General features: G+C 63.2%; 1 protein-coding gene across 4 annotated transcripts in view; it reads right to left on the reverse strand.

The window, feature by feature from the left end:
• NOL4L (nucleolar protein 4 like) overlaps positions 1 to 10,475 on the reverse strand; it is a 130,254-nt gene extending 119,779 nt beyond the window's left edge. For 2 of the 4 annotated variants that reach the window (XR_016387907.1, XM_022592698.2), the window contains exon 1: positions 9,716 to 10,471. Coding sequence is in view for 3 of the 4 variants with exons in the window: in XM_022592698.2 (XP_022448406.1) it covers positions 9,716 to 10,036 (321 nt within the window). In the remaining variant the exon portion in view is untranslated. Of the gene's footprint in view, positions 1 to 9,715 lie in introns of all 4 variants that reach the window. The other 2 variants (XM_089896684.1, XM_089896682.1) reach the window with 2 other exon arrangements.
• Between the last annotated feature and the right edge of the window lie 323 nt (positions 10,476 to 10,798).

Below are 10,798 nucleotides of genomic sequence, written 5' to 3' on the forward strand. Positions count from 1 at the left end.
GATGCCGAGAAAACGATGAGTCATCCACCAAGCACAGGCCTCCCAGGAGGCTGCATCGGGTCCCAGCCGGGGCGGGGAGGGTTCCAAGCTGGGAAGGGGGCCCCGTGAACGTGATGACTCCCGAGCTGGCCCCACTGAGAACTGAGTCACCAGGTCTCCTCCATGGCCTCTCACTGCCACATGCTACCAGCCTTGGGGACAGCTCTTGGGTTCCGCCCACTGGACCCTGCCCCTGGGCCATCACCCCAGATGTGTGTGTCTGCCTGCCTTCCTCGTTTCCTAAACACCTCTCTTTCCACCCAAGAATACTGGGTCAACTGTGCTATCAACCATCAAGCTTCCCTTGCCCCCCTCTCCCCTCCCCATGTCATCCAGCCCCGGACACTCAACCTCTTGTCCTACCAAGGAACCAGCCCCTCCTCTTCGCCCCAGGCCGGCCTTCTCTCTCCGCACCTATTTCCCAGCCTCCTGTTTTTCCTTCTCTGTAACACATCTCCCTCTTGCCACATCTAGCATTCCGAGACTCCTTCTAAAACATGAATCTAACCTTCTCTCCCCTCTACTTAAAAACCCTCCTGCGAACTCCCAGCTCTCCTTGATTCTGACGCACCAGCTCCTCTGAGTGGCTTTCCAGATCCTTCTCTTCCATTTGGCCCCAAGTGATTTCACCAGCTCATCCCCCTCAGGATCCCCAAGTGGTCCTCAAGCTGATCTGACCATTCACCCACCCACCACCGCATCTGAAATGCTCTGTAGAACCCGCTTCTCCAGGAAGGTGGCCCCGGTCACCCTCATACACATCCTGCACTGACCCCCCAAAACCTGTCCCACCCCTAGCCCTTGCTCACATTCCCACCCCCTGGAGTGAGCTTTCCCCATGTTCTGTTCTTGCCGAACAATTTGTTTTGGCCCTCAAGGTCCAGCTCAAATGTCGCCTCCCTGAGGACTCCTTGGACGCCCTCAGGCAGGAGGATGGGTCTGGGCCTTGGGGCTCCTGAGGCCCTCTGAGTGCAGAAGGCAAGGGCGACTCTCAGACTCCTGCTCTAAGGCATTTGCTGCCCCCACAGTGGGGAGTCCCTTAGGAGCAGGGGCTGTTCTGGGTCCTGGGGATACAGCAGTGAACCAAGCAGGCTGGTCTACCCTGACAGAGATCACAGCCTTGTGGGGAGAAAGATACTAAATATATAAACTAGTAAAATACATACACAATGTCAGAGGGTGGTAAGGGCTATAGAGAAAATTAAGTAGAAAGAGAGAGGGTCCAAGGAACCTAAGGTGGTCCTGGCTGGGTGATCAGGGAGGGCTTCTCTGAGGAGGTGACACTTGAGCAAAGATCTGAAAGAGGAGGGGAGCAGCCATGTAGAGATCTGGGGGGAAGACTGTTCCAGGCTGGGGAAACAGTCAGTGCAAGGGCCCTGGGGCAGGATCGTGTTTGGTAGTTTTTAGAATAGCAAGGAGGCCAGTGTGGCTGACACTGAATGAACAAGGGGAGGGTGGAGGGTGGTGAGGGCAGCAGGCAGCTGGGCCAGATCATGCAGGGCCTGTAGGTTTCAGGAAAGACTCTGGCTCTTGCTTTGAGTGAGATGAGAATCTCAGAGGGTTCTGGGCAGGGGAGGGAGAGAATCTGATTTGCTTTTTGCTTTTGCTGATTTGCTGGTTGTGTGAGCCACAGGGGATTACAGGGGGGCAGCGTGGACACAGGGATCCCAGTGGGGACGCTGACGCATCTCCAGGCTTGGACGAGGCTGGAGGCAGTGGAGGTGGTGAGAAGGTAAAATTTGAGTTGTATTTTGAAGGTAGAACCAACAGAATTTGCAAATGGTTGGATGGGGAGGGAGGGGTGGTAAGAGAAAAGAGTCCAAAATGATGCCCAGGTGTGGCCTGAGCCAGAGAAGGTTGGAGCCACTGTGATGCGGAGGGTGGTGAAAGGAGCAAATGAGTGAGCGAGTAAGCGAATGAATGAATGAATGAATGACCCCCAGCTTTGGAACCAGATGGGCTCACCCTCAGCCCTGGTGCTCTGTGGGACCTGGAGCTCCCTCCTTCGCGTTTGGCCTTAGTCCCTCCATCTGAGGCTGAGGAACCTGCAGTACCAGGGTGGCCGGGAGGGCTGGATGCTGCCGGAGTTGTTGACCTTGTGGGGAGAGGACAACTGCTCTCCCCGCCCCCTGCAGCCTGCCCAGGGCAGGCTGGGCCCGCAGCTGCAGTTGAGGTGAGAGGGTGAAGGTGTGGGCGACGGGGAGGGGTGGCATCTGTCTCCCACCAGGCTGGGTCCGGACAGGTAAGAGGGCTACCTCGAGCTCTGGGAAGCTTTTGTAGGGTGTCCTCAGGTGAGGGGCCACCGTGAGCCTGGGGTGGGGAGGTGGGGAGAGCCACGGCACCTGTGGGCCCCTACCTCTGTGCCCCGGGTCTCAGAGGGTCAAAGAGCCACGGAACCCAGGCCCTGCCACTTGCTCACTGTGGTGCTTGGGGAGGTTCCCTGGCCTCTCTGATGCCAAGTTCTCATCTACCTCACAGAATCCAGGGGAGATTAAATGAAATAGAGTGTCTGGCACATGGCAGGGGCTTGAGAACATGAGATATGCTCAGACCCCTGCCCCAGGGGGGCAGTCACTACACCAGCCTCACTGTGTTCCCTGCAAGAGCCCAGAGCCCGGAGCTCAGGCTCCCGGCCAGGGACTGGGGCGGGGGTGTGTGGGGGCCGTCGGGTGGTGAGAAGCCTCTGGGCAGCTCACCCTTCTACCTTTCCACCTGGCGAGTGCCTCCAGGCCTGGGTAAAGCCCCCACTCTCACCTCTCCAGCACCCCTCCTTGAGCTCTGGGATTGGGCAACCCCAGCACCAGGAAGAGATTCAAAGGCGGGAGGGGCCACAGGAGGCTTCACTGTGCAATGACTAGGGAAACTGAGGCTCAGAGCAGGGCAGGAGCCAGCCGGGGCAGAGAGGGACCCTGAGCCTTCAAGTTCCCAGTCCTGGGGGCCCATGCCACACCTATGGCCCTCACCAAGACTCCGCTAGTGTTCTGTGTAATTCAGTACAACATTAACCAGGCCCCCAGTGGCACTGGAGACACAGGAACAACCCAGACACAATCTCTAGGGAACCAATAGTTGCTTCCCACCAACTACATGCCAGGGATTTGGCTGGGGGCTTTATTTCCATTATCCCACTTAATATCCATGACATTTCATTTCCATCCCCATAATCCAGATGAGGAAACTGAGGCTCAGTGAGATCACACAGCAACTAACATTTTGTAAGACGTGCTACCTTCTTAAGGCTCTATATGCATTAATGCATTCATCTTTATACCAGTCTTAGGAGGAAGGCAGTTTTCTCATCTGTAAAATGGAGCTGATAACCCTAAGGCCAAACAGGTGCAAGAGCAGAGCTGAAGAGCAGAGCTGGGATTTGTACCCAGGAGCCTGTGGCTTGACACCCCAAGCCCTTCACCTCTCCTCTACGTCAGGGTGGGCCAGGGGCGGGAAGTGGACTCAGAAGTCCTTGCTCTAACAAGCCACCCGCCTTGCTGGGCCCTCTCCCAGCTGCCTCTGGCTCCTTCTTCTGTTTTGGGGCCTAGGGCCCAGGCCTGGCTTTGACAGAGATTGGCAGAGTGACCTCCTGAAATGACAACAGAACCTTTTCCAGTTTGCCAAGCCTCTTGGAAGTGGGGCTTTGGAGCCCATTTTCCAGATGAGTAAACTGAGACTTGGAGAGGTCAAGCAAGCTATTTGCCCGAGGTCACGTGGCAAGAAAGCGGGTGTGTTAGGATCGGTCCTGGCCCCCTCACTTCAAGTTCAGAAGCCTCTCTCCCACCCTGCCCCCCATGGAGCTTAGCTTTGGGCTCGGTAAGTGCCACCATGGCAAAGGTCACAAGTTTTACCTGCTGCCCTTGTTGGGCAGAGAGTGGCGGGGTGGCGGGGAAGGAGGAGGATGGCTGCTGGAAACAAGGAGGTGCTTCGGCCACTATCATGGGGACAGGGACATGGCACAACCTCTTGTGTCCACTCCCTCCCTCACACTGTACTTCAGCAGCTGCCGAGACCCCAGGAGCAGCCAGGGGCCAGGCCAGCAGCTCCGGCTGACTTGGTTGTGATGAAGGACACCCCGTCAGCTCCTCACTGCCAAAGGACAGGATGCTTTTCAATAGGATCCTGAACATGTGGCATGCACACGCACACTCGTGGTCTGCCAATGCCCACACCCCAGGTGCTTGCACATCTGCCAACACAGCCGCTCACAATCACACACAATGACAAGCATGCAGTCCCCCTCCACCTGTACACACACACACACACACACACACACACACACACACACTGCCCCGGGCCCACAAGCGTCCCCGGCCTGCACATGGACAGGCACAGCCACACTCCCGCATGCACACCCACGTGCGCACACATGCTGTAGCCCAGGAATGCACGAGCATGTGCATGGTACTCAATCAGTCCCACAACCTCTAAGTTAAGAGCTGGCTTGGAGAAGCCCAGGTTTGCCTGAGGCTGGGGTGGACCCTTGACCTTTGTCCCTGGGCAGCCCCAGCCACAGGCCACCCACCTCCCATCCTCCCAGCAGGGTTTTTAGGGTCCCAATTGGACCTCCTGACTCCCAGACGCTCAGGGATGGGAAGGCAGCCTGTAGTGAAGGAGAGAATGTTCACGCCAGGCCTCGCCCAAGGACGAGCGGGGCATGCTGCCCCCACCACCAGCAGAAAGTGACCCAGGATCCGGAGGAGACGCCCCGGGAAGGCAGAGCCTGATCCACCAGCAATCACTCAGGCTCCAAACTGCGGCCCCGCCCCCACAGAGACCCCAAGACCACATTCACCCAAATCACTGAGGCTTAATTAACAAAATAGCCCACTTCTGCCATTCATGAGAAATCCAAACAGGGCCCGTGTCATTGCCAACCTTCTCCCTGAAAGCCCCCAGGACCCAGGACAACAGAGGCCTCCTCCCTTCTCCTCACCCCATACCCATCCTTGCGCACCCCAGGCAAGTCCCAGACACCATACACTGAGCCAATCCTGCCTTAAGCAGCAGCCTGTGGTTACAGACATCTTGACCAGAGGATCCTTCTCCACTAATTCAGGTTAGGGTGTGATGGGCTGAAAGCTTGTCACGAACAGCCCTGTGAACCAGATGAGGCTGTGAGACAACCAGAGAGGGTCAGAAAAGAGGGGTGTACAGACGGCACGCAAGCTCAGCGTGCCCTGTGAGGACTCAGGGAAGCTCTAAACCTCCCTAAGCCTCAGTTTACTCATCTGAAGGATGGCAGGGACCTCTGGGCCGCTGTGAGAACCTGATGCACAGGGACAGGCACACGGTAGGTGACTCAGAAGGGGTCACTATGGTGACAATTTAGAGAAAAGTAGGAAATACTGAGGTATTCAACCGAAGGTCACAGCATATATTACGTTGTGCTAAGTCAGAGGCCATTTCCTGCCCAGACCAGCGGCCGCAGGTGCCAAAGGTTTACACAAAAGCTCTGGGGAGAAAGGCTGAAGACTGTGAAAATGCTCTCCACTAAATGAACATTGTCTGCAAACTGGGAAAAGACCACCATTAGTCAATTTGGCCAGCGGAACACCTGGGGTCTGGCTCGCAAAAGCCCAGTGCTGAGAGTGGAGTTTGGCAATCTGGCGTTTCCCCCTCGGGGGACGGGGCTCTAATGGGGGGATTCCTGGCATGTGATGGGCCCACGGAGAAGCCTCAGTGGAGCGCAGAGGTCTGCGTCCCAGGCCCAGCTCCCCACCAATAGAAACTTCCCCTCTCAGGGCCTCAGTTTTCCCATCCGGAAGATGGTAGAGCTGGGCTGAGAACATCTATCTCCAAGGAGCCTGAGGGCTCTCCGGTCCTGGGAGTTGACAGATGGCCCGGGGCCCCTCCCCAGACATAACCTGTGGCCCTTGCAGGCGCCGGGACAGCCTCATTCAGAGAGACCAGAGGAAAAGGAAAGGGGTTGGTTCACTTTTGGGCTGAGGCTGGAATGGAATCGGAGGGTCTCATTGGCAAAGGGTTTGCTTCCCACCCGCCCCCCGCCCCCGGGCTTGGCAGCCAAAGAGGCCGGAACAGGCCAAACGCAAGAAATAATAAATCCTAACCAGGCTTTGCCCAGTCAGGAGGCCCGGCTGGCTCTTGTCACAGAAAGATCTTGTCCCCAGGAGCGCCCCGTGCTGCCCGGTGGACTCCGCCCTCCTCCCCTCAGCCCTCCGCCTCCACATCTATTTCCTGTGACAACCTGCAAACCGAAGACCAACTTGCCTCCCCCCACCACCACCATGCCCTGGCTTCTGCTCGACCCCCGCCCCGCCGCGCCCCGCCCCCCAAGCGGGCCCCAGCTGCAGGAGGCCCCGCAGAGTGTAATTCCCCGCGCCCTCCTCTCCGCCCTGGGCCCGTCCGGACAGATTAAGCCTTTGTCACACACACCCAGAAAAGCTCAGGGCCAGATGGGACGGGACAAGTGGTGTCAGATCATCGACCCTCCACGGCCGGGACTCGGAAGGGCCCCAACCGCAGCACCACATATGGCTGTGGGAAGAGGAAAGGGGGCCCACGCAGGGGGCAGCCAGAGAGCAACATGGAAGGGAGATGACATACCATGGCCACCCTGGGGACCTGAGCTGACGCAGGGGCGCAGGGGGCCCTTGTTCCGCGGCTGCATGACACAACTCCCATACCCCCTCTTGGCCGAAATTGCTCTGCCTCCCCGCCTGCCCTCCCTTGGAGCCTCCATGGGCTTCTTGATCAGATCCTGAGCTATGCCCACCCCCACCCCCAGCAGCTGGGTGCCCAGGGAGCAGGCTCTGAGTCCAACCCACTCCAATGCCCCAGTGCCCCCAGAAGGCCTGTGGATGCCAAACAAATGTCTCAGACAAAGGTTTGTGGCCCAATGACCTTCACAAAAACCCACCCAGGACAAAACTACAGGATATCTCCCAACTGCCACCAGAGGCAATGATAACTTTACTCTGTGTGTGTGTGTAAAAGCCAGTGAAGGTAGGGGATATCCTTTGCACCTTTCAAAGAAGGTCCCATTCAGCTCCTCCCGGGAAGAGTCCATGGCTGCCCCAGAATTCCCAGCAGGATCTGTCCCTCTTAGATCAGTGAAAAGGAAAATGGAAATGTAAAAATAATAACTGAGCCCCAGGAAGGTACTTGGAGCTGGGGGTGGCAGGACTCAGGGCATCTCCTGCGGCTGGCTCCGGTTGACTGGGCGAGTGCAGGTAACTAACGGGCTCCCTGGGGACCAGCAGGCCAGGCAGGTGGGCGTGGGTAGCTTGAGGGGCGGGCTGTCACAGGAGGGCACGTCTGTTGTGTTTGTCGTCCCCCTGGCAGCCTGGGCAGGGAGGCCTGGGTTCCCTTTCTCTGCCTCCCAGGCAGGTGGTCCCTTGGGAGGGCTTATTATTGGTCTGGGAGCTAGGGTGGAGTCTTTCAAGGCCCCTGTTGCCAAGCAAAGCGGGTTGGAGTGGGCCTCACGGAGGACCCGAAGGCTGGCAGGACCTGGGGCCCAGGCCTAGCACCTAATTTCTGCATGTGGCCTGGGTGGGTGTATGTTCACTTGCTCCGCCTTGACAGCTCTGTGGCTAAGGGGGTAGGGGGACTGACGGCCCCATGATGCCCACTCCCTAGGGGAGAGGTCGACCAGCTCAGAGAACTGGTGAGCTAGCTGCCCTGTCTGAGGGTCACCTGCCCTCCCAACTCCAGGAGCGGGTGGAGTGGGGGCTCCTGCCTCAGGCAAGAAGGAGGTTGGGCCAAGACTCCCAGCTCCCTGGGGAGGGATAACCAGGATGGGATGGGGGTGAGGCTCACTAACTGACCTGGGAAGCCTGGATGGCTGAGGGCAATGACCCAGGGTAGGGGGTGTGGACCAAGCCAACCATCTGGTGGGTCACTGACCTCGAAAAACCACACTTAGGCTGGGGGCACTAGCCCAAGATGGAGGAGAACCGAGGGGGGTTAGCAACTGGCAGAGTGGGGAGGGCTGACCTGGGGAGAGGCAATGACCCCTACTCCCCGGGTGGCAGAGTGGGCACCAATTTGGGCTCGGGGAGGGGGTCCCTGACTCGATCGGGGGAGGGGGGACAATGACCCAGACTCTCCGCGTTTGGCGGAGAGCACTGATTTAGGCTGGAAGATCCCCGACTCGCTCAGGGTGGGACACTACCCCAGCCTTCCCCCGGGGAATCCGGCCCCAGCGCGCCCCTCGGCCCGGCCCCCTGCTCTGTGTCCGGCCGGAGGCGGCAGCGGCGCAGATGGGCCGCTGGCGGCCGCAGCGGCAGCGGCGCGGTTATCAGCGCTCCTCGCAGATGGGCCGCCCGCCCTCTGCGCTCACGGCTCCCCACTCCCCGCGGCCTGCAGCCCCGTCCCCTGGGCGAGGGGGGAGGCGCCTCCGGATCCGCTCCCCGGCTCCCGCCTCCCTCCCTCTCGGCTCCCTCACCCCGCGGGCCGGGCCCGGGCGGCTGCCGGAGGGGGAGGGGGAGGGGACAAGTGCACTTTTCGTAACGACCGAATCAATTGTGTGTGAAGAGCCCGCTCCGGCCGGGGACTGGGCTGAGCGCAGGGCGGGCGGGCCGGACGGGGGAGGAGCACGGAGCGGGGAGCGGGGGAGCGAGGGAGGGAGGGAGGCCGGCGCGGGGCGGCCCCGCTCGCTCGCTCGGGCCGGGCGAGGCCGGGGAGGGAGCGAGGGGGGCAGGGAGGAAGGCTGGCCTGGCCCGGCCGGGCCAGGGGCTGAACGCACTAATGGAGGGTCTCCGCGACGGAAAGTTCAAAGCTCAGCAGCACCCCGGGAGCAGCCGCCCCCCCAGCCCCCACCCGCTGCAGAACAATGAGGTCCCGGCGGGGGAGCCGCGGGGCCCACGCCGCACGCCCTCTCCAGGGCGCCCCGGGCCGGAGGGGACGCCCCCGCCCGGCCGCCCGCCTCCTCCCTGTCGGCGGCTGCGGTTCCCCGTCCCCTCCCCCACGCCACCCCGCCCGGACCGGGCCGGCCCCGGGGACGGGGGAGGGGAGGGGATGGATAGGTCAGGCCGCCCCCGTCCCAGGGAGGGGGGAGCGAGGGGCCCGGGGGGCGGAGGGGGCGCCCCACCCACCCGCGGGAGGCTGCTCCTGCGCCAGGCTGCGGCTCGGGCTGCCCCTCCCCGGGCCAGCCCCGGGTGGGGTCGGGTAGACAGTGCCCGGGCGGGCCCCCTCCCCTGGCGCTGGGAAGCCGAGCTGACTCCCCGTCCCGTGGCTGCCCCTGCCCCCCCGCCCTCGCGGCACCACCCTCCACACACACAAACACACGCACGCACACACACACACACACAGACACACACACACACACACCACACCGCCCAGCCGGCCCGGGGGCGGGAGCGCGAGGCGCCCGGGACAGGCAGCCCCGGGGCGGGCGGGGGGAGGCTCGGGCTTCTGAGCAGCCGCCTGCTGGCGGGGGGAGGGGACGGGAGAACGGAACATGCTGGGGTGAGCAGCCCGGGACAGCCCGCCCGGCACGGCCCGGGCAGCAGCGCAGAGGGGGGCAGGGACGCCCCGAACCCGGAGCGCTGCCCGGGCTGGCTGGGGCTGGCGGGTGAGCAGGGACGCGTGCGCCTCGGGAGGGCCAGACCCAGGGACAACCTCAGGGACACACGTTCGGACACACATCCACACCCCCACCCCGCCCCCGCCCGCCCCGAGCCCCGCGGTGGGACCGGCCCGCGGCCGCCGCGCGCGCACTCACCGAGCCCGTCTTGACCGGCACATACACCACTTGGCCCATCTTGGGTTCCCGGCCGCTGCCCAGGCGGAAGCCCTTGGAGCGCACCCAGAACTGGAACTTGCCTTTCTCGCCGGCTGCCGGGCCGCTGCCCGCGCCGGTCCCGCCGCCGCCCTGCAGGACCTCGGCGATCCGCTGGTATTTGCTGCGTGTCACCGTCTTGGTTTTGGCCGAGTCGCCGTAGGTGCGCAGGCACCAGTCCCGGAACTGGCGGCCCAGCTCCGAGTCCCCGGGGCTGCGCTCGCGCTCCCAGCCCCCGCGCAGCAGCAGCGTCGGTTTCGGCATCCTCCCGGCGCGCCCGGCGCCCTCGGGGGCGGGCCGGCCGCCGGGCCGCCCGGTGCCGGGACTGGGCTGGGCTGGGCCGAGCCGGGGTGCGCCGCGGCCCGGGCTGTCCCGCGGTGTAGCTCCGGCGCGGCTGCTTGATGGGCACGGGCGGCGGCCGGACGCGCGGGGCTGCGGCGCGCTCTGTCCTGCTCGGGCGGCGGCGGCGGCGGCGGCGTTGGCGGCGGCGGCTCCGGCTCGCCTCCTGCTCCGCCTCCTCCTCCCCCCCGGCCGGGATGCAGGAGCGATGGAGGCAGCTCCGGGCCCGGAGGTGCAGAGGGGGCGGGCCGCCCCGCGGGCGGCCGGGGGAGGCGGGAGGCGGGGAGCGGCCCCGGGCGCGGAGAGCGAGACCGAGCCTGGGCGCGGGCGGCGGCGGCGGCGGCTGTCAGCTCGCGCGGCTCATCCTGCTCCTGCTCAGGCTCCCGCTGCCGCTGCTCTTCCTCCTCCTCCTCCTCCTCCTCCCGCGCCCGCCTCCACCACGCCGCGGGATCCCACCTGTTAGAGCGTCGCAGCCTTCGCCGCCGCCCCCCTTCCCGCGCCCGCCCGCGGGGCCCAGCCCCCGCCCTGGCCCGGCCCCTGGGGGCGCGGGGGCCGCCGCGCCCGCAGCCGCCGGTAGGGCAAGAGCCGCAGGCGCGCAGTGCCCAGCCCAGGGACCGAGTTCCCTCTGGCCGGGCCTGGCCCCGAGCCTCGCAGGCCGCTCTCAGCCCGGACCCGGCGGCCTCGCAG

This window comes from Delphinapterus leucas, chromosome 15, assembly GCF_059928025.1.
Source record: "Delphinapterus leucas isolate spDelLeu-1000000601 "Yukka" chromosome 15, BTC_Dleu_Yukka2, whole genome shotgun sequence".
In the NCBI taxonomy this organism is placed as follows: Eukaryota; Metazoa; Chordata; class Mammalia; order Artiodactyla; family Monodontidae; genus Delphinapterus; species Delphinapterus leucas.